Source organism: Epargyreus clarus, unplaced genomic scaffold (assembly GCF_041222505.1).
Source record: "Epargyreus clarus isolate Ecla_fem2 unplaced genomic scaffold, WU_Ecla_fem_2.2 ptg000010l, whole genome shotgun sequence".
NCBI lineage: Eukaryota > Metazoa > Arthropoda > Insecta > Lepidoptera > Hesperiidae > Epargyreus > Epargyreus clarus.
In genome coordinates, this window is record NW_027332218.1 from 5,811,101 (window position 1) to 5,835,165 (window position 24,065).

Sequence of the window (24,065 nt, forward strand, 5' to 3'; positions counted from 1 at the left end):
CCACATTGCTTTAAATATTTATATACATTTTTATAAAGAAACAACCCCTTTATTAATCGTGGTTATTAAAGCGTAAAATTTATTCGTAACTGTGGAAGTCATACCTTTCTCTACAAGGGTAGATAGATATTTGCAATGGTCTCAGTAGGTCTGTGTTAGGTACTTATTTAGACAGTGAGTATATAGCATCAATAAAGCCCCAAGTATTTTTAATATATTTTTACTCTCACTCACATATTCACTTAAAAAAAAACCTCAATCTTTTTACGTAGAAAATAGCAAAGATACAGGATGCTTAACATAGTAATTCACATAGTAGGTATTTTCAAAAGTAAAAAGCACACCAATTTTTACAAAAGCCTAATAAAAGCAGCTTAAACAAGCATCGTGATACTTGAGCAAAATTGTATTTGTTACATCCTTACAATACACATGCAGTGCATTATCCACCCGCTTACTTTAACACAGAGTTGCCTTCAAAGTTAAGCTCAAGCTCTCAGAATATTGGAAATAAACTTTTACAGTAAACACACGAAACTCTTTCGAGAATCATACTCTTGTTGTTTCTGTACTGAGCCGTATTGTAGGGATGGCGATTATTTCCGAAAAAGATCGATTCTTGAATTGATTTGAATCAAAGTGTGACAAAACAATTCACAAAAAAATCGAGTCCTAAAGAATCTAATCGCCAAAAGTCGTCAGAACCAAATACTTACTGAAACACGTATCCGTCAGCAAAAACTGTCAATAACACATTTGTTAATATTCAATCAACGTTAAAAAACTCGAATTTCGATTTTCTAGTATAAAATATCGATTCACTGAATCGATCCATTACTGGAGATCGATTTAAATAATAAGTTTTGGTATTTTTTTTGTTCAAAAAATCGATTTTACGATTAATCGATCTCAGTTCGCCATCCCTAGTAACGGGAGCATTGTTTACTTTTCGCGTTAAACAAGTCTTGTTATAAACTCTTGTTTGCTCCTAGTTCTTAGACGTTAAGTCCGAAGTGACGGTAAGTTTTGAAGTTAATCCAATTATTGTCGCTATTGTATTGTATTCGAGATGGGATGCTGTTTGAGTTTCTATGCTTTTTAATGCAGTGACTAAGGTATTGAAGTTCCGGAAATATCCGGAGTTGAATGTCGTGGAAGTCTTCATGATTGGAATACGAGAAAACTGCCGGTAGGTACAATGATTTAGCCGTATAGTAGTAATTTAGTACTTATTGGTATACCTCCTTAAGTTAGAAGGATACGGCGAGGTACTACGAGACCTTCTGACTTAATAATGAGATCATGACTTCATTGGAGTTACTTACACGCTGTCAACTTTGACCTAGGCACCAATTAAAAAGTGTACCTACACATCCACATGACAGTCCAAATTAATTTGTTTATTTTAGTCATAGTTTTTATATGACAAGGGTGTGTTTCTGTAATTACAATAGAAATAAAATATTTTTTTTATTTTTCAATCACATACAATAAACAACCGCCATGTAAGGAACATTCGAGTCACTTTAAACTTGAACTAGATTGCCGAAGCGGTATCTCCCGAAAGTTATAATGACTCTTAAATTCAATTTTTGGATACTATATGAGAAATTTCCAAGAGATGCAGTCACTGCCTGCTGGGAAATCTCTGACAGAAATTGTTTTGAAATGGCCCGCTTAAAACTTGGCTGTGCTCGTAGACAAGATTAGTGAGACAATAGTGTGTCTTATGTTTGCCCCACGCCCCGTCTCACATTATATTCGGAGACGTCACTCTTCCTGCACAAACAAAGCAAACAGCTTAAATATTTATAAGTCGTTATTGCAAGTGCATTATTACTTAACGCCACCGAAACTATAAAGCTGTGAATTTTTTCAAAGATACTGTAATTTTTTTAATTGTAACATTACATCAGACTAGCAGTAACAAATTATTATTAATAAATAATTGCTAAGTATATAGCTCGCTGAAGCTAACTTTGGCATTTAAGGTAAACAAATTACTTTCTAATGTCTAAAATTGTGGAAGTTTAAGCAATGTTAAAGTTTTTGCTTGTCAGACACATTTCAAGACATTCAGCTATAGTTGGTAAGTACATACCAAAGTATTTACCTAACTAGACGCACAAGTCTGAAGGAAAATATGTAGACGTGATAAATTAACAAATTTACGTTAATTAACTTTGCTTAGGTACACAAAATACCAACCCCTAATTTGTACTTTAATTGAAGGCTATTAACAAAGAAAAAGCTACCGGGAACTTTATATTTTCTGTTCACAACCATGTAACGTTGGAACGTAGTATTGAAGACGATGCTAAATATACATTTTATTTATTAAACAAGCCCAAATATGAAATGTTTAGGCATAATTTGAAGGTGGTAGAACCCTTTGTGGTTCGACTCCGGCAGCACCACCGCCACACCTATTTCTACCTTATAACAGCAGTGTTAGGCGCTGCTGTGTTCCGTTTGAAGGGTATGGTTACTAAGCTGGATAGTTACTTCAGGGGTAGCGGCGCATCTGTGGCCGACCTCAGGTAGAAATATCTAATCCTATCTGGGGTTGATTACAGGTGGACTGCATGCTCGTCTGCTACTCCTATATTATAAAAAAAAATACTTATCTTCTATTTTATATTTGCTTTCGACCGCCATAATCATGAGTACTAAAATCTTGGTATGACATGGGTATGACTAACAAAGTGTGTTGAAGTACTACCGGAAGTCGTCCATATTTTAATCTAAATATTAATTCCACATTGACAATCAAAATTAACATGATAAACATTAATATTATATATTATAAAATGTCTCGCCGCCCATATATACATGGTTGTATCATTTAAGTTTCATTGATACCTAACTGACAACCATAATATCTATCAGGATCAGGATATATATCGGATCAGCAATTATAACTAAATCGTATGTTACATACGTGCCGTTCTTTATACATATTTAAAAGGATAATTCGTAGTAATTTATTATAACTATCTTCTACATCTGACCTCTAGAGATTCTTAAGTACCTAAGAAATCTAATAAAAGGTTTAGTTTTCTCCTCTCTTTAGATTATCAAGACATTATTCTATCTGTAGTGCAAAGACAATCGAATTACTCATAAGCCTGCACAGTGGGCTAATGTAATCCCGGGTTTTAACGCGGTTTGGATCACGCGATCCCGGCCTTCAAGTGTAAGATTAACGAAGTGTCCCGGGACTGCAGCCTTCTCGCATTATGCGCGGGATTAGATTAAAGTCTAATCATTAGGAGTGCTGCCGCTGTACATAATAATGTAAGATGTTACATCACATCCGAAGTACGTTAAGATAATTGAAAAATATTATTATACTTACTGTGGTAGACGTGTTGGAATCAAAAAGATATACATATTTTATAGGAAAACCATTTTATGCGTCTTACCTGCTTTTTGAACAGCTTTATCTAGCGATAATATGATAAGTAGTAATCATTTACCTTCTTATGTACACGGAGCAGAAGAACCAATTGAAAATAAAATGAAGCACTAACAGGCCCCACACTTTGATTCCCTGTATCGGATAAACACTCAGATCCAAAACAGAAGTCCAAATTCATTATTTAGCCAGGTTGACCAAGGATAGAACCCGGAACCCTCTGCTTTAAGACTGAAGACATGACAAAACTTACAACAAGAACGAATATATGGCTGATTTTATAACAAGTCAAATCACTCGCGCTCGAATTTTATACTTGTAACCATAGATATATTATACTAATAGATTGGCAATCCGAAAGAGTCAGAGCATAGTATACGTGTGTGTTAGAGCGAGATAGACAGGCGAGACCATTCACGTATAGGCTATCAGCCTGTATCAGCCTGGCGTTTGTAATCGTAAAAATAAATCGCGCTTATTTTTAAAGAGTTCTAATCAAAAACAGTTAAAACAGTGCTTAGTAAAAGTGTTTGGCCATGGTTACGTGTGCTATACCTGGATGTAACTCATCCAAGAAAGAAAACCCACAAAAATACTCATTTCACATGTAAGTACTACATTAATCGTTTAGCTGTTTAAATGCAATATTTTACACTTATTACGAAAGTGTTATATACCAAAATATAGAAAAAATCTTCAAATTTTATCACATAAACACTAGAAATGCACAGAAATACAAATAAAAAAATTAATAAATACGCGATGCACACTTTGGCATTTCACACACACATAAATAATCAGTTTTTAGTCTCGCTTGACGTTTCATATTGCCAATCTACCCTACGTCTGTAGGATAATATATCTCTATGCTTTTAACATAATGTGTACTCTCGAATAATTACATACTTATTTTTTTTTGCGAATCGAAGGGAATTTGATGCAAGCTCTTGCGTTGTATCCACATGTAGGTGCGTTTGTAGAGCTTTCGACTTTGCAGCAAGTAACGTGTGGACGTAGCCTAACGATTCGCATTGAGTTAGTGTTGGATTTTATGGCTGCAACTCTTTTTATATTCTATAACTGGATGTGGGTCGTGGATGTTATTAAACCTGATTTAAATATAATCTAAAATTGCGTCAGCCAAATTAAATCGCTTACAAGACTTAAATAAATATCAGTTTAAAACAGTTAAATTGAGTTTAAAATTTATTATAATTTGATTGAATGCGGTCAAATAAAATAATTATATCGTTACAAAACAGTTCAAAAATATTATAATGAAAGAAAAGAAGTTAGGCCAACAAGAAAGAAGTCGTGGCCATGAAAAAAAAATAAAGCTTTCAATATATTGTCATCAAAAGTCAAACAGACAAACGTCATTTATGTTATGACAGATGCCTTAAGGTTATATTTTTCGATAGCAAAAATGCGTAATAAATGAATAGGTTTATTTAAAATTTAGTTAGTGTGTATATATTAATATATAGTATGGCGTTAAATTTAAAGCCTAATGAATTGGTGCGACGCATTCACAACTCGTGGACTCGTAGTTACTGCGAATACAAGTCTATTTACGAGCGCCATGAAGCAGGGAGACAGCCTCGAAAAGTGCGCGGGGAGGTGTACCCTGAGTGGCGAAGACCCTGGATCCAGCGCGACGGAGAATGGACCAGCAAACTATCCATTTTCGTCGAAAAAAATCCTAGTATGAACATACTTACGTCCATGCAACATTTACCGAATCTAACGTTCAAAGACGTTTCGGACTGGTGGAAACGTATGAAAGTTGTTCAAGAAATTCAAAATCAGAAGTACTTACCTGAGCGAGTGACGTCTTTGGGATCCAACTTAGCAGCCGTTCACTTTTTCTCGTATCGCCAAGCAGCAGTGAGGTTTGTTATACAATAAATTCAGATAAATAATGATATCATTGCCGACAATTCATTATATTAAGTATAAAAATCTTTGGAATGTAGTAGATATTTTACTTTTTGAGACATATGTTTCCGAGGTATTCCAGCTTAGTCCTCAGGGCTAGCCGCACATCTGTAGCGGACGTCAGATAGGAATCTTATTTTATCTGGGGTTGATTACATATGTCCACGGGCAGCAGTAGCCACTTACAATCAGGTACACGTTCCTCTGCTATTCCTATATTATAAAAATAAACCTGATATATTTGAATGTACTGGACTATAACAAACAAACATCAATATATTTTATCTAAATTACATCGGATACAATTTTTGAATTACATCAAATACAATTTGGAATTTTACAGACTGAAGGATTCTAAAAACTGGATTGCAAATGACCCTGACACGCTGGAGAAACTCCCGGATACCTACAAGGATGGCTACTTTGTTGAGGCCATCGATTGCACCAACTTCCACCACGGTGGCATCCGTTTTGAAGGTGTTCAGAACTTAAATGGTCTGAATTTTCTCAAATGGCTGTCATTGCGAAATAATAAATACATTGATGTGTGGTGTATTGACAGAATTGCTGGTCAAAATGGTAGATCAATAGAATATTTAGACATAAGTGGTTGTAACTTATGTGTTGGCGGAGTCTTCGCTCTGGCAAGGATGTCAGCACTGAAATTCTTAGTCATAACTGATCCTGGTGATAATGTAGAACTACAAGCTGCTTTGTCCATGCTCGAAGAGGAGAAACCAAAATTACTAATAAAAACTGTAGCACCGGAAATAACTAATGAACAAAAGTAAATAAGTGTTAAATATAGTTAGTCAATATTTATTACAATGTTTTTTTATTTTGTACTGTGAATGTATCATTCCACTTCAATCTATTTTCAAAATACCTTGGGTAAATTAGATATATCAATATTCGGTTTCCACATCCCATCACATTAATTATGGATTGATATAGTTTGTAATATCATTATACCAAAATATATTACAAAGCACAAAATCACATAGCTATCTTGTTGTGTTAGTCCTGACTAAACATTCATTCCAATCAATAAATATGATAATTATACAAATCCAGATTTGAACAATATATATAATAATTATACAAATCCTGATTTGAACAATTATCATATTTATTGTATGGCGTAAATAAAAGCTAATTCCATTTCAAACTAAACTTTGTGATTATATAATTTTTTTAAAAGAATTTTCATAACATTATCATTTACTATGAACTAAGCTCTATAGAGCTTAAGTTTTTATAGAATCACAATATTACTAAAATAATTTTTACATCATGTTTAAATTAGGAAGTGCTCAGTCAAATCAATCCTATGGTAAGATTCAAAATTAACACACATTTAGAAGCTTTCAATAAAAGTAAATACAAAGAGTAGTAATAAAGGTATAAGACAAAATAAAAGACACATACGTTTTCGAGGTTTTTATGTTTTAACATAAGTTCGTACAATGATCCAATATGCTTGAACATCTGTCCACAATGCTATGGTTGGTTGCCTAATATTCGCACTCAGTGAATTTCTTTCCGATCCTGAATACAATGTCTAAGTTATGGTGCTATTATTTATTGGTCCATTATTTGGATTCATAAATATTCAAAAAAAACTCGCTTATGTCATAAATGATGATGGTGTTTCAAATATTTCTCTTGCGATCCGTTTGTCTAATTCAAACTAGTATACATTAAATTGAACACTTAAATCTAAATAAACCTTCTAAACAATATATTTACATTTACGCCATTTTGACTAAACAATTAGACTAATGCCTTATTTAGAAGAAATAAATAACGAATATGAAATGCTTCATTTAAAATGTCCTTTTGAAATAATTGCTAATATTTCTTAAAATATAACATTATAACTCGTTATATGCAACAAAGTTAACTCAGTCTAAAGTAACTGCTTATTACCCATAGATTATTGACTGACAAATCTCAGGATGTAACCATAGAAATATACATATTTATTTTTAATCAGGCAATTTCTTTATGCTAAGGTCTGAAAGTCAATAAGGCACTAGTAATATGCAGCAATAAGATTTTCATATTTGTTATTATACAAACACGCTAAAGACAGTCACTCAAAACTCAACATGTTTGAAACTATAACATCTCAACAAGAGGCAAACTCAAAGAAATGGACAATAATTAAAGCAAATTGAAACATTACTACAAACCATTATAAAAGCATATTAATCAATTACGACCGTTAATTTTCATTATTAAAAGTAATCAAAAGTATTGCAACGAAATATAAGTACTTCTAAATATAATATAGGTGCAAGAAATTGTAAAATTTTAATATTGTCTCTATTAAAAACTCAGTTGCATACAGATTAATTAACTAGACTGCGTCGGCATTGCACAAATTTAAAAATAAAATTATAAAAGAGAAACACACATCTGTATGCTGGACTTAGTCCAAATTTCCTATCTAACCATAATATTGATGGCGTCATTTATAGAAAAGATCTATCAAGTGGATTAAAATATGATTAAAATAGTAATCACTTTTATTGAATAATTTATATATAACTTTATAACAAGTAGAAAGGTGCGTTAGTAAATCATACATATGAATATATTCCGAGCCGCGTTCCACATGATCAAAAAAGGATAAAAATGCAGTTTCCAATTCCACCTATATTAAAGTGGCCAACGTTATCATATAACAACGCTTGTAAATATAAAAACGCTAGGGGATCGGGGATTCTATTTGGTTTCGGACGTATAAACTTTTATCATCAAGTGGAACACGGGGTTAAAATAGAATTTATGAGCGCATTAAAAAAACTATTGTGATAACGCTGTGAAATGGATTGTTAAATAGTTTAAACTATAAGCAGTGCACTTTGAATTAATTGCTAATTTTGCATCGATTACAAACATTCATCAAATATTTTATTGAATATCAAATATTTCAACAATTCGAATTATTCATCGCACAATCAACAAAAATGAAACGAAGCTAATGAAAACTTAAATACAATCAGATATACTCGATAAAATAGAGAATCATCTACTGAAACAGTAATTATATAATCGAATGTTTCGAATCGAACTAGCGCAGTCTATCTCACTCGCATTACCAAGGGGGGAAAGTGACAGCGATCGAATAGGAAAAACATAATTAATCGCAATATTTGTATGATTAAGTGCAAAGGTGCAATACTCCTAACTGGTAACAACAGGATTCATACTTGAACAGCTAAGAATGATAACAATGGATGACCAATTGACTACTAACAGCTTGGCGTCACATCACGAAAATTCAAATTATTAAGCAAATACTTTTTGCATAATAAAAACAGTTCCCGACGGTGGTAAGATGAAATCTCGTAGACAACTCATGTATGTTTCATATTCTGAGATATTTAGACAATTTTCATAAGCTATGTGGGTTTTGCCCTGCAGTTTACTTTGCAGATTGAATACCAGCAATGCAATTAATCAATTAATAATATTTAGCTGTATGAAATTACCTATCTTTATGAAATTGCAATCTTTGTGCACACAATAGAAAAATATTATCTATATGTATGCTATGAATAACAACGCCACAATTCTACACGAGCCTCTAGATTGCCACCTTGTAATAATAAAACGTTTTTGAAAATGTCCTTATCAATCTAATTTAGAATTGAATTTTCATGAACGTGAACTCACGGTATAAGGTACGTCTACACAGCTATCACGGTAGATTTAACAGTGCGAAAATATCTCTTACATTTATATATTTAATAAATTCTTTTTCACTTCCTGACTCCTAAAGCAATTATCTATATTAACGCCAAAGAGATCATTTAAAAATACAATTTTGATATATAAACATTTGTATTGGCCGAAAATTCTCAAGTATAAATTATTATTATTATTTTTGTCTATAATAATAATCATTAGCATTCTCTAAATAAAAACCCTAATTACTTTGAGAGCCGGGAATACTTACATCTAGTTGAAAATAATTCTAATATTTACAGTGAGATTGTTATTAAAGTATAAATATTGTTGTATCTAATCGTTAATGATTTGAGCTGACTCCGCAAACCGCTGTCGTTTATAAATTCAAAAGGCCATGACGACCGCTACTCGACTTATTCGTAGAAAAACGTATTATAGATATTGAGTCTACTAAAAAACTATTATTATTTTATTATTTATTAAAATTTCTACTGTTTGTGTTACTTCTCGATACAATATAATGATCGAACATGGCATCCGTCAAAAAAATTCAAATCGCTCCACTTAAAAGTAAATCACTGTACATAATTAGATATTTAAATAAGTAGATATTCATTTAATAAAATGAAAACTTTAAAACGCGTGGAAGACCAACATCACAACATAAATAGAAAACGATACAAGTAATAAAGACTTAAACAATAATGAATATAATAATATATGTTTCGCACCAAAGTTTCATCGTTCCATCTCATTAGTCTTACTTATACACAAGTTCAACACCACTCCTAGGTCACACTTGGACATTGTCAACAGTATAATAATTGGGAAATTATAAAATATAGTGTGACATACTTAAAACTTTATATAAAGGTAGTATGATTGATACACATAGAACATATCCTAAACCATACATCACACATACAACCAACTTTTTATCATTATCACTGACAATAACTGACGCTTTGGACTGTAAATGCAATTATTATTTATGACGAATCCTATTAGATGCAATATTATATTTTTTGCTGTGCATAATGCAGTCGCGCTTTATGGAGAATAAGGAGCATTTTCGTAAATAAACATGTTAAATTCTAAAAAATCAAAAATCTTTAGTTACTCAAATTTCTTTTGTTAAAAATGTTAGGTGTATGTCAATTATGTGATATATTCATACAATATATGCGAAAAACAAAACAAGCTTAAAATCAACAGCAGGTAATGTACATACAAATAAATGTATTGAGATCGTGCCATAATGAGTAAATATGTGCTAGCTATATTGACATAAATAACAATGATCCACTAGCTACAAGATATATGAATGTCTAATGAATATGATATGCCTAATCTGAAACAGACAGTGGAAGCTGTGAGCTTCAACTTTGGTCTTCTTTATTTACAAAGAAAAATAACATCTCGCGTTATTACATTTTGAAATAAAAACATAAAAGAAAAAATAATCATTTCCCTATCAATGTTCAATACAATGATATAATCTTTCAATTTCTACTTGACAACATTATATGTATTTTATAAATTAGAAATAGTTCACTATATTCCATCATAAAAATAACAATTATATAAATCTTTATATCCATTCTGAAGATGCCAAGAGAGATTCTGTTAAGATTCCTACGTAACACGCACGGGAGGAGACGCGCGGGCGGAGGAGGCGGACAACGTCATCGGCGCGGGCGCTGCGGTGGCGGTACGAACCGAACACTACTCACGCTTGCGACCTCCGTCGGCCACGGACGATTTCTTTTTAAATATTGTATCTACCGGGAAACCCTAATGTAATTAAGCGACCTATCAAACCAGCAAAATACAGTCCACTCTCTCATTTAAGTCCTAACAGATTCATTAGAGCCATGACAATATATTACAGCTCCCAATGTCCGTTTCAAATGTAATTATTAAAATTAGTTGGGGCTAAAATGTAGGCCTGATACATTAGTATATATTTTTCGTTTACATACCGACTGTATTATGCCTGATATTTAATAATAAAAATTATGATGTTTCATGCAAAGATTTCAATCACAGATACGCTTATCTGATAATTTCGAAATTTAAAAACGATTTATTTTTTATGTCGTCATCGACCAATTACTGTCCCACTACTGGGTATGAGTATATTCTCAAAGTGAGGAGTGTAGATCATAGTACACCGCGTTAGAAAACTGTGAATAATTGATAGACTTAACACATACCTTTGAGAACTATTTATTAAGAATCTACCGATGTATTCTTAGTGCCTCTCGTCCATTCCAAACATGCATTTTGTGCATTAATTTTGAATGACGTGTGACAATTAACACGACAAACCATTGTCAATTAATGATAATATTTTCGGTTTTAAAGCGTACCTGTGATTTAAATCTGTGTTAATGCAACTACAGAATGAAATGTACATGTATTGATGATCATAATCAGGTCCCATACAAGACAGTATGCAAAACTAAACACATCCAACATTGAGTGAAATTATTATATATGCGTTTTTTAATGAAATTGCATATCTATAATATAATAATATTAACATATTATAGTTCATTTTATTCATCTGCGCTCGTATTGCTGTGTGAGTGTGTGTTTGTGTAACTCTGCATTAACAAAAATAGTGACGATGTGTGCATCGAGAAATGTAGTAGTACAGTCACAAACAAAAACTGTGTCCAATAATTTATCTAACAACAGTCTCTTAACAACAGATCGATAAGAAAACTCGTCATTCGAACGGCGGATGATGCAATAGTTACATATACGAAGTCACGCACACAGCCATGCCAACACACGAATAAAATTCCCTATAATATAATAATCCAAGTTGGACAAAAATCTAACGTCATTCGATTCACACAACAACACCTCCGATCGCATTCTCACTCATACCACTTACGATAATCATTTTTATTGAATTTTCTGTTGTTTTATCTTAAAATATTTTTGGTTAATAGATTTACAATATAATAACCAATTGCCACTTACATAGCATCACCGCTACGTATTAAATGCATCGAAGCATTTATCAAATCTCACCATATAGTACAACTATATGATTATTTTAAAAGTTTAGAATCTTCAAGGTAATTTCGTCTTCAACACTCACAAGTGTTAAAACACAGCCTACTTGTCACTCGAAAAATTATCACTGCCCGTCTGTACTGGTTTAAAAATGTTTTCAACAATCCTGTACAATGTACATATGTGTACAAGTTTGTATCGAAACTGTGGTCCAGTGTATATTAATATACCCCCTCACCAAAACGTCACGTGGTTCCTATTTCCCGTTCCCCTTCTATACCTCTATCATGTTCAGTAAAAATCGTAAAATCGGCATATTGTAAGGTACAGTAGACACTAAAGCTTTGTGTTCGCACGCGGAGCGTTTGCGTACGAGGACGGTGCGTACTGCGGTCAGAGTTGTACGATGACTACGGGGCGGCCGCTACGCTAACTGGCCGTCGAGGTTGGCTGCAACGCCGACACGATCGGGGAGTTCACGTCTGTAATTCATAAAAGACAATATCTATAGAACTTAACTAAGTTAGTCCGTCTATGGTTTTGAGATGACTTGAGTTTCTAAATTACTGCAATAGTTTAGACTACACCAAGCGTATATAAAATTTTCGAAATGAAAGGTAAGAACTAGAAGGTAAAATCAAAAGTAGATTGATATAGGGTAGTCTTCATTTTGTGGTTCTGCTTCGATAAAACTTATTTATTACAGACATACATATTATGTAAAATTATACAAAATAAATAATAATCTATAACAGGGGTTCCCAAAGTGTGCGTCGCGGCGCCCTGGTGCGCCGTAGAAAGTAAAGAGGGGCGCCGTGAGTCGATCCTCTAATCATTGGACACCACAAATATTAGCGTTTTGGTCATCAATTCAAAATGAATATCCAAATTTAACATCCAAAGCATTCAACAATTTCATTCCGTTTGCAAAATCATATCTATGTGAAGCTGGGTTTTCAGGTGTAGCTGTGATAAAGAACAAATATCGGATCAATGTGGAGCAAGAAATTAGAGTAGCAGTGTCAAGTCATATTCCCCGCTTTGAAAAACTGCGCGGAGATCAACAAGCTCACCCTTCACATTGATTTGACTGAATAAATTGAAGGTGGTAGAACCCATTGTGGTTTTGACTCCGGCGGCACCACCGCCACACCTATTTCTACCTAATAACAGCAGTGTTAGGCGCTGCTGTGTTCCGGTTTGAAGGGTGTGGTAAGGGAGACAGACTTTTCCGAGGCGTTCCAGCTTAGTCCTCAGGGGTAGCGGCGCATCTGTGGCCGACCTCAGACAGGAATATCTAATCCTGTCTGGGATTGATTACAGATGTCCATGGGCAGCAGTAGCCACTTACCATCAGGTGGACTGCATGCTCGTCTGCTACTCCTATATTATAAAAAAAATATATATAGGTATCGTATTTTATTTTTGTTATCCTCAAGTCTTTCTTGTTGTTTTCCGTTTAAATTATTTTATAATAACGTATTGTACAATTTCATATTGTGGTGTTTTAAATTCGTTTCGATCAACCTAAGGTAACTACTATTATTGTAGTTACCTATTTCTTTCGACTGTCTTCTTCAAATAGTTAGCTAGGACAGGGCACAGGGCGCCGTGAAAAAATATTAAACTTGTAACTGCGCCGCGGGTTACGAAAGATTGGGAACCCCTGATCTATAACATTACAGTAACATGCACTTTAATTAAATTGCACAACATTCTTATAAAGCGAAATGAAATGTAGCTATACCTAATTCCGCCTAGAGCAAAGGAGACCTTTGCTGAGTAATGGTTTGTGTTGTGGCCGAGGTAGAATACTCTGAAATTAACGCACAATTCTGAAATAACTTACTTGTAGGCGTGTTGACTTCGGAATGCGGTGTTAGATTGGATTGCGCCATCAATTTCTGTCGCACCTCGCGAATTTTTAATTGCAATGTAGTCTTTGTAGGAAATATGTCCATATGGGTCGCCTGTAAATTAGATATTTATAAATAGGATATTTTACATATAAAATAAAGTAGTAAATTTAGTGTTGATATTTTTTTAGCAATTATTGAGTACTGTGTAATACATAGTTTTGAGAGTTCGTTTTTCTGAAGAGTCACAGGATCTATACAGGTGGCAGAAGCAGAACTATAATACGATCGTATGTGTATAACCGTGCCTCCAACGTGCACATACAAAAATAAAAATATCATAGGATCATAAGGGTTTTTATGTTATTCAACATATCGAGTTGTAGAGGGGAGGTTTTCTTTATCTTAATAAGTAAAATTAAACTTTGGTAAGCAAAATGTGGTTAGATCGTGTGTTAATTGTGCGTAAATTTCCAAAATGCACCTGCAGTTTGTAATTCGAGAACTAGTTACAAACAATCCCTGCACCCCGAGCCCTCACCTGGAAGTGCGCGGTGGCCTGCGTGGAGGGGAACATGCCCTACACTGTGACCCCCGAGCCCTCACCTGGAAGTGCATGGAGGGGAACATGACCTGCACTGTAATCCCCGAGCCCTAGCTACGTCAGCCGCTCACCTGGAAGTGCGTGGTGGCCTGCGTGGAGGGGAACATGCCCTGCTCCTGGAACAGCTTGAGCACGAGGTGGCGGCGCTGCTCCAGCACGCGGCGGTGGCCCGCCTCGCGCGCGGGGACATGCCCTGCACTGTACCCCCCGAGCGCTCACCTGGAAGTGCGTGGTGGCCTGCGTGGAGGGGAACATGCCCTGCTCCTGGAACAGCTTGAGCACGAGGTGGCGGCGCTGCTCCAGCACGCGGCGGTGGCCCGCCTCGCGCGCGGGGACATGCCCTGCACTGTACCCCCCGAGCGCTCACCTGGAAGTGCGTGGTGGCCTGCGTGGAGGGGAACATGCCCTGCTCCTGGAACAGCTTGAGCACGAGGTGGCGGCGCTGCTCCAGCACGCGGCGGTGGCCCGCCTCGCGCGCGGGGACATGCCCTGCACTGTACCCCCCGAGCGCTCACCTGGAAGTGCGTGGTGGCCTGCGTGGAGGGGAACATGCCCTGCTCCTGGAACAGCTTGAGCACGAGGTGGCGGCGCTGCTCCAGCACGCGGCGGTGGCCCGCCTCGCGCGCGGGGACATGCCCTGCACTGTACCCCCCGAGCGCTCACCTGGAAGTGCGTGGTGGCCTGCGTGGAGGGGAACATGCCCTGCTCCTGGAACAGCTTGAGCACGAGGTGGCGGCGCTGCTCCAGCACGCGGCGGTGGCCCGCCTCGCGCGCGGGGACATGCCCTGCACTGTACCCCCCGAGCGCTCACCTGGAAGTGCGTGGTGGCCTGCGTGGAGGGGAACATGCCCTGCTCCTGGAACAGCTTGAGCACGAGGTGGCGGCGCTGCTCCAGCACGCGGCGGTGGCCCGCCTCGCGCGCGGGGACATGCCCTGCACTGTACCCCCCGAGCGCTCACCTGGAAGTGCGTGGTGGCCTGCGTGGAGGGGAACATGCCCTGCTCCTGGAACAGCTTGAGCACGAGGTGGCGGCGCTGCTCCAGCACGCGGCGGTGGCCCGCCTCGCGCGCGGGGACATGCCCTGCACTGTACCCCCCGAGCGCTCACCTGGAAGTGCGTGGTGGCCTGCGTGGAGGGGAACATGCCCTGCTCCTGGAACAGCTTGAGCACGAGGTGGCGGCGCTGCTCCAGCACGCGGCGGTGGCCCGCCTCGCGCGCGGGGACATGCCCTGCACTGTACCCCCCGAGCGCTCACCTGGAAGTGCGTGGTGGCCTGCGTGGAGGGGAACATGCCCTGCTCCTGGAACAGCTTGAGCACGAGGTGGCGGCGCTGCTCCAGCACGCGGCGGTGGCCCGCCTCGCGCGCGGGGACATGCCCTGCACTGTACCCCCCGAGCGCTCACCTGGAAGTGCGTGGTGGCCTGCGTGGAGGGGAACATGCCCTGCTCCTGGAACAGCTTGAGCACGAGGTGGCGGCGCTGCTCCAGCACGCGGCGGTGGCCCGCCTCGCGCGCGGGGACATGCCCTGCACTGTACCCCCCGAGCGCTCACCTGGAAGTGCGTGGTGGCCTGCGTGGAGGGGAACATGCCCTGCTCCTGGAACAGCTTGAGCACGAGGTGGCGGCGCTGCTCCAGCACGCGGCGGTGGCCCGCCTCGCGCGCGGGGACATGCCCTGCACTGTACCCCCCGAGCGCTCACCTGGAAGTGCGTGGTGGCCTGCGTGGAGGGGAACATGCCCTGCTCCTGGAACAGCTTGAGCACGAGGTGGCGGCGCTGCTCCAGCACGCGGCGGTGGCCCGCCTCGCCGCGCGCGCCCGGCGCCGAGCACGGCGTGCGCGGGGACATGTCCTCGCCGCCCTCCGACACTGACGGACACACTGGATTGTAGAACGAGCTGCGTCAACTTTCATACTTTTCATACGTCTATAGGATGTGTAGTGGTGTGTCGTTGGAAATTATACTCCGAGATGATTTACCGACACACTATATTCTATAGATTTATATATAACAATTGAGAGGCGAAAGTAAGCGAACAATAAGAATTAAAAATGATAAAATATTAATTTTCGTATATACACAATTGACATTACATCCTAACTGACTTTTCTTATTTTTCATCTCATAGAAGAAGGATACACGTCCATCTGTATGTTTTTTTTGTAGTGAAATTTTATAGCGGCGTTGTGCACTTTTTATCATGAGCAAAAAATGTAAAACTATCGTCAAGACACGTGACCAGATCGAAAATTCGTAAGACAATTTTTATGTAAATACAATAGCGCAATAAATAAGTATTGTATTTTACCACATAAGTGGTAGTACTTTTATACTGATAATTAAAGCAAGTCGTGTAAAATTATTCCAAAATATCAAAAATGCCCAACTTAATATTCAAGTTCTACCGGCACTCGCGGAATGCAACCCAACGGGTTTTGTTTTTAATTGAAACTTCTTTGAGTGTGAACAAATCTAACGCAACTACCAACATAAGTACGAACACATAATTATGTTCTATTTATTTCGCGCGCTCTATCTATACGCCGCGCGCGAGTGGCATTAGTGCAATAAACTCCGTAGCAACGTGCGGACACACTAACACAGCTATGTACCCGCGGGCGAGAGCGGGCAGCGACCGGGTGCCGGGGCGATCCAGCTCTGTCTGCGCTCTCCTAATATCTACAATTTGCTGTTGCGACGCGACTCGTTTGTACATTCAGAGCGGATTAGATGTTTAGCGTGGACTCTACCGCAAATTGTATGAAAATCAATATAGAAAATTTTCATTTACCTCTAAAGCTGTCAATATTGAAGTCTGGCCCGAAAAACGTGTTCCCGACGAGCTTGGTGGTGGTGTGCGGCGTGCCGTACGAGTGCGGCGTGGGCATGCCGTTGCCGTTGATCACCTCCGCCTCTAGCTGCGGCGTCACCACCGTTGTCTCCTCCTCTGGGGACAAATTGTACGTTTACAAATGTGTGAATAAATGTGTAGATTATAAAATAGAAAGAAATAATAGTAAATAGCAACACTCTAAAATTATATAACGCATGAAGTATTATCAGCATAAAATGTTTCATATTAGAAAATTGATAATCTTTTTTACTATACTGAGATCGCCTTGGATACTATTTACTATGGGCCCATGCATATGTAAATAATCTGCACATTTGATAAAGTACTATGAGAAACTTTCCCAAAACTCATGCCAAGAGATCAAGTTGCCACATAAAAGTCCAAATAATTTAATTGGTTATGGTTTATTTTTAACGGCCTTCCCAATTATAAATCAATAACATACATTAGATAGCTATTTTATTTTGTTTAACCAGTGCTGTCCATTAAAACAAAGGCTATAACGAAGGTTATAATATTCTATGTTATAAGTCCATAGAAATAAATATTAGGTATAGTCTAAGCATTATTATGATATACTTACCCATCTTATTATGCTTCTTGCGCATGTACAGTTGTGGACTGCGAGGCACCACCATGGCACCGCCCGGGCTGCAAGCGTCAGGTTTGAACTGCGGTAGAGTACTGAACTTCTGCTCGAAATTCACCGTTTCCAACACCCTAGAAATAACAATAAATTATACATTATTCTCCAATTTAAATATCTAACGGTTGCTCTGAAATAACCCGACGCGATGTTAGAGGTAGATGTGCCTTTTGAAGCTAGTAATAAAATATATTAGAAAATATTTATCACTTTTTATTACTAAAGGAAAACTTCATTTGGCCAGCATAGTTCTCATCCTGAGAGGAAACCAATGCCCAAAACGTCACTTTCCTGAACTTTTTTTTGCCTTACAATGTTTTTATTAAATATTGAAGGACGAGACATTTAATTTCTAAAGCCTACATAAATTACACAAATTAGGTGAAGTGCGTGCCTTAAATTTGCTCTGCATTTATATGTACCATCTATAGGCTATGAAATACACACTTAACCAGCATTTTTAAAGTATAGTCCGCGTCAAACTTTAAGTCCGCTCTGAAATCAATACGCGCAGGTGTCAGTAAGAGAGCCAATTGAATACAACTACAAGCATAGTATACTCCGTAGTCACGTAAGGGCACGCTAATGCAGTTATGTACCCGCGGGCGAGAGCGGGCAGTGGAGGGTGTCAGGGGGGTCCCGCGCTGTCTCCATCCCGCTAATATCTACAATTTGCTATTGCGACGCAACTCGTTTCTATATTCGGAGCTGACTAGCAGTTTGGCGGGGACTATACCCTTCTACGTAATCAAAGACTCACTTGTCTCTCCCGTCCTCATTACCCTTCTTAAAGAGGCTTTTCTTAAGCGACGGGCTGGGTAGATTGTCGGTGTGTTTGGGCGAGTGCTGCTGTTCCATCGGGTCGTGGGGCGTCGTGGGCCCGCTCTCCGACCGCGGGATCGTCTGCTCGTTGCTACCAGTTGATCCTGTTGATGTGCCTGTAAAATGAATAGTATAGTATAGTTGTGTTATATAGTCCATACTATTATCATATAAACAGTTAAAAATGAGTATTTTCGCATGAGACATATGTTTCGAATACTTTGTTGATCTATATAAACTATATAAGTCACTTACTGCCGACGTCTGGTTAAGTCTAGCAAATTAACTACTTTAACCTCATGCATTGTGCGTTTCAAATTAGTTGGGCCTTTCATTACATCAGAAGTCTATTTTGTAAGAAGAAATCTGGTCACAATTAAATAGATCTAGAAATTATCAATGATGTTGCAGTGACTACCTATAAACTAACAACTATCAACACATAATCATAATTCTTAATTAAACAACATGTTTCATTCTAATTTGCATATAATTCCAAACATCAATATAATATTGCATTTCGAAATACTTATGAACTATTCTTACCTCGACTAAGTCTCTTTTGTAACGGCGCTCGGCCTAATTGAGCCGGCGTAGGAGCTAGAGGGAATGGACGAGTTTCTTCCGCGGGTACATCCCATTGTCTGTAAACATAACAATTTATAATTAGGATGTTTCCAATAAAGTATAAGATCATAAATTTAATATAGTCCTATTAATATAATATGAATAGCGTAACAAGACATACTATAACATAATTATTTACTATGTTGGTTCATGCATTTTCATCACGTGCATTTACAGAATGGAGCCTATATAAGCCACTGAGAAACAAAGATAGTACAGTCACACTATGATTAAAACCATACTTACGGCTGTGGTTTAGGCACTGCGCTGTGTTGTTGGTTGTTACTTTGTGATACTATCACAGATTGTCCGGTCTGCACAGGTTGGCTCACGTTTATATTGGGGCTCGGTTTGGTTTCCACTTCTGCAAAATGTACATAACAATTTTTATAATAATGAAATGACAAATTTAAAATTGTATATCTGTTTAGTATACATAAAATATTTTATATTGCAAATACACAATTAATATTAAGGTCCAATGTTTGAGTTGATTTTATAATCATTTTTCTGTAATTCAACATATTCTCATGAAAATATCTTCTTAGAAGCAGTACTAAAAATATTATTAAAATAAAAAGAACAAAATTATCTTACTTCTGTCAAATAAATTCTTGATTAAATTTTATTTTACATTATCCACCTCATTAAAAGCACAATCATTAATAAATTTTGAATGTAATAATAATAATTGTGGCATTAATAAATTAATAATAAAAATAATAATAGTGGAACATACCAGTGGTGAATGTGGGCACGTACAGCCTTTGCACTTGTAAGTAGTGCATCGCGTCCGTGGGGCTCTCGTTCGCCTGGCTCGTCTTTATGAACAGGTTGCCCGATGCGTCCATCGATAGTGTTATTGGACCTGTTCACAAATGAATTAAAAAATATAATGTTATAGTACTGCAATGCATTATTTTTTTAGACTACCTACATCATGTTTATTATTTTCTGTACGACCGAAATGAAAATAAGTAAATGTTACTTTATTATTTGTATGAATATTTAATTTATTTCTCGTAAGTGATTGTTTAATCTTAAGAGAAACATTAATAAAGATCTTAAACTATAAACCATTATAGTTCCCTAAATTAATATATGCCACTATAGAACTTTTAAATGCTGTTACATTCTGGTTTGGAGGATGTCGTAAATTAAGAGATTATATCAAGCATTCAAAGTTAGTTCTCAAGGATAACGCATTTATGGGCAACCTCAGGTGCTGTTTGATTGAGAACAAGTTTATAGGTGGCAGTAACTTATCAACATGAGAACTGCAAACTTCAAACAAATTCATAAAAAGAAATACAATTAATAATATGCATATACCACACCGTATCACCGTATTTCTTTAAGCTAGCAACTTATAATATTAAAATGACAAAAGAGATTTGCCTTCTGTGTGGTATCAACCGAAGCACGACAAATATTTGCGATACTTATTTTATTTATATTTGATATAGTTATACACTAACCCGTACCGCTGTCAGAGATATTCCTCTTCACAAGCGTAACGCTCTTCAACAGAGCGTTGCTCAGAGCTGTCGACGTGGGCGGTTGGCTGACTGGCTGGCTGATCGAATGATTCACCGACTGGTTGATCGAATGATTCACCGACTGGTTGATCGAATGATTCACCGACTGGTTGACCGAGTGGTTCATCGACTGGTTGATCGAATGGTTCAATGACTGACCGATCGACTGACCCATCGGCTGATTAATCGACTGACCGATCGACTGACCCATCGGCTGATTAATCGTCTGACCGATCGATTGATTCGGCATCGCGATCCCGCTCGATATGACTTGCACTCCACTCGACGTTGGAGAGTTCATTATCGACGCTATGGCGCTATCTAGAGCCGCCTGAGTGGCGAGATTAGGGGCGCTTAACGATATTCCTTGGACGCTGTTCGTAAGACTCTGGGTACTCGGTGTGGGCGGCTGGGATATGTGTGGGGAACTGGGTACTTGATTAGATAGCGATTTGTTCAATGTTGTGAACGCTGTCCATTGCCTGTGGTTATCACCTGAAACAATTAAAAAAGAATGAGAAATTATTTTGTAGTTAAACAAAAGTTTTACTCTGAATAAGAATAAAAATACTTTAAATCACAAAGTATCAATTCTTACAAAATATGAAAGGACATTCGTTTTAACTTTAGTATGTTTCTTAAGATGAGCTTGAACAACGATATTTTGAGGTGTGGGTACATGAAATTCATGTCTATTGTAAAGTTTATATTAAAATCAACTTACCAATATCAGCATGAGTGGACTTGAAGGCACCACCGGTAGGCTGGAATACTTTAGAACCACCTGGACTGGAGGCTGTGATGCCGCCCAAGAGGTTGTCAGACGAACCAGCCCTGGAAAAGAAAAATAAATATTATATTACAAGCAACATAGCAATTACCCATTGGATAACTCAAAAATTGAGAAGAAAGCACATATAAGATAAGGAACTTGAGGTCGATCGCCAAAGCGCTGTTTTAGTGGGAATTCTTAATACAAAAGCAATCTTAATACTGACTGGAATATAGATCGCATAAAAAAATACCAACATACTGTATATAATCTTACCTGGCCTTAATTGGCTTAGGTCGTCTGGTATGGTCGTGATGTGTGAGATAGTCCCTCGTGTCCAATCCTTCAGAATCGGAATCTGTGACTTTCTCCCCGCACTTCAAGTCTATTTCCAGAGGCTGAGGCGGCGGAAGCGGCTCCTCCAGAGATTGTGTCAACTGGAATATAATAATTATTTTTTATAAAAATCTTTTATGAGGCAGATAAGCAGTAGGCAACCTTTTTGTCAATGTCCACATAGTAGCAAAGAATGGGGATGGACTACATAATAAATAGTGTCTCACTATTTATCGAGATAAAACCGGTTGATAAGAATAAAATTTATTGTGATCCATTTATACTTTTAGATTTTTCATTTTATGTACTTATATGAAAGGGGTGCCGCGGGCCACCACCAGTCGCCGACCGGTCATAAGCCGAAATTAATTCATAATTATTTTGTTTTTTTGGGATTTATTGTTGACTTACATCTGCCTTTTTATCAGCAATATTTATACTATCACTTATCGGATATAGTAGTCAGAGAATCGGCATATGGGCGAATTTATTTTTTCAGTATATAAAGAGTACATTATAAAAGTAACCTTTTCTAATAAACTCACCATAGGCTCATCATCGCTAAGCTGCGGCGAACCGACGTGATTGTATGAAAAGTTCATCTGCAAATCGTTCCCGCTATTCGGAGCTCCGCTGTTCGGTCCGTCAGAGGGCGTACGAGGACTCTGCATGTTAAGTAATACGCATTAATTAAACATCAAAATAGATAGAGTACAAGTAGTATGAGGAATATAACATCTTGTACTAAGTTTTAATATTTTATTAGACAACTGAGTAGAATCACCTGATTGATATAAGCAGTCCTCACACCAGACAAATACTCATAAAGTTTTCTAATATCTAGACTTGTTTAATATTGTCATGAATAAAAATTATTGCTATAAAAGGAAGAAGCATATTAGTAATCGTCAAAGAATACATTACCTGTGGCATAGATCCAGTAGGATCTCGACTGCTGGATGATTTCCTTCTGTCCTTGTTACACCACTTCCACTCGGGGTAAGCCTTGAAATGTGCCTCTTTCACCTGAACAAATGAACAAAGGATATTTAATTGCTTACATGTACCTGTAGTAGTCAAATAGAAATATGCTATAAGTTGTACTACTATATGTTGAAAATAAGAATCGCTGACTCTGATCGTCAAAACTTGTATGAACTAATAATCGTCGTGATAGCATATAAAACTTTCAGAAGCTTCTTATTCCTTAAATATCACAGTGTATTTGGATAACAACGATTTGAAGGTGATAGAACCCTTTGTGGTTAGACTCCGACCGCACCACCGGCAAATCTACTTATTTCTGTTTCATAACTGCAGTATTAAGCGCTGTGTTATGGTTTGAAGGGCGTGGTAAGGGAGAAATATTTTTGCTACGCGTTCCAGCTTAATCCTCAGCGGCGCATCTGTAACCGACCTCAGTATCAATATCTAATCGTATCTGGGGTTGATTACAGATGTCCATCGGCGGCAGTAGCCACTTACCATCAGGTGGGCAGCATGCTCGTCTGCTACTCCTATATTATAAAACAAAAAAGATAGAACAACTTATAAAGTATACCTGGCTCGCGAGCTCATTATACTTCTGTTTTTCATCCGGCTTGAGCGCGTACCACCACTCGCCGAGTATCTTGCTGACGGTGCGGTTGTCCTGGTTGGGATGCCTCTGGTGCACCATTTGACGGTGCCGCTTCGAGAATATCATAAACGCGTTCATTGGACGCTTGATGCGGCTCTCCTTCTGTAACGGACGGATGTTTTTCATGTTACTGTGCTGTATATGTTTTAATATCAAAATTATTGTTAAATGAGTAAGGAAATGTAAACTCATATTTGTATATTTTTGACAAAGTTTATCACTTGGCGAAACACAAAGCAGCAGCATTGCAAAATAGTGAAAAGGATCTATAGTCTAGGCAAACCATTT

General features: G+C 37.8%; 2 protein-coding genes across 5 annotated transcripts in view; one reads left to right on the top strand and one right to left on the bottom strand.

Annotated features, from left to right (window-relative positions):
• Positions 1 to 4,784: 4,784 nt before the first annotated feature.
• Positions 4,785 to 6,178, top strand: LOC140745382 (uncharacterized). The gene is made up of 2 exons (XM_073077206.1): positions 4,785 to 5,310; positions 5,700 to 6,178. The coding sequence occupies exons 1-2, from the start codon at positions 4,907 to 4,909 to the stop codon at positions 6,145 to 6,147; spliced, it is 852 nt and encodes a 283-aa protein (XP_072933307.1). The 5' UTR covers positions 4,785 to 4,906; the 3' UTR covers positions 6,148 to 6,178.
• Positions 6,179 to 15,817: 9,639 nt separating this feature from the next.
• Positions 15,818 to 24,065, bottom strand: part of cic (Putative transcription factor capicua) — a 34,404-nt gene continuing 26,156 nt past the window's right edge. For 2 of the 4 annotated variants that reach the window (XM_073077194.1, XM_073077195.1), the window contains exons 16-28: positions 23,700 to 23,879; positions 23,063 to 23,164; positions 22,684 to 22,803; positions 22,079 to 22,239; positions 21,755 to 21,864; positions 20,971 to 21,525; positions 20,232 to 20,360; positions 19,739 to 19,856; positions 19,412 to 19,509; positions 18,804 to 18,981; positions 17,981 to 18,117; positions 17,335 to 17,490; positions 15,818 to 16,423 (exon numbers count right to left, since the gene is read on the bottom strand). In XM_073077194.1, the coding sequence (XP_072933295.1) occupies positions 15,945 to 16,423; positions 17,335 to 17,490; positions 17,981 to 18,117; positions 18,804 to 18,981; positions 19,412 to 19,509; positions 19,739 to 19,856; positions 20,232 to 20,360; positions 20,971 to 21,525; positions 21,755 to 21,864; positions 22,079 to 22,239; positions 22,684 to 22,803; positions 23,063 to 23,164; positions 23,700 to 23,879 (2,523 nt within the window). In that variant the 3' untranslated portion in view covers positions 15,818 to 15,944. The remainder of the gene's footprint in view (positions 16,424 to 17,334; positions 17,491 to 17,980; positions 18,118 to 18,803; positions 18,982 to 19,411; positions 19,510 to 19,738; positions 19,857 to 20,231; positions 20,361 to 20,970; positions 21,526 to 21,754; positions 21,865 to 22,078; positions 22,240 to 22,683; positions 22,804 to 23,062; positions 23,165 to 23,699; positions 23,880 to 24,065) is intronic. The other 2 variants (XM_073077196.1, XM_073077197.1) reach the window with 2 other exon arrangements.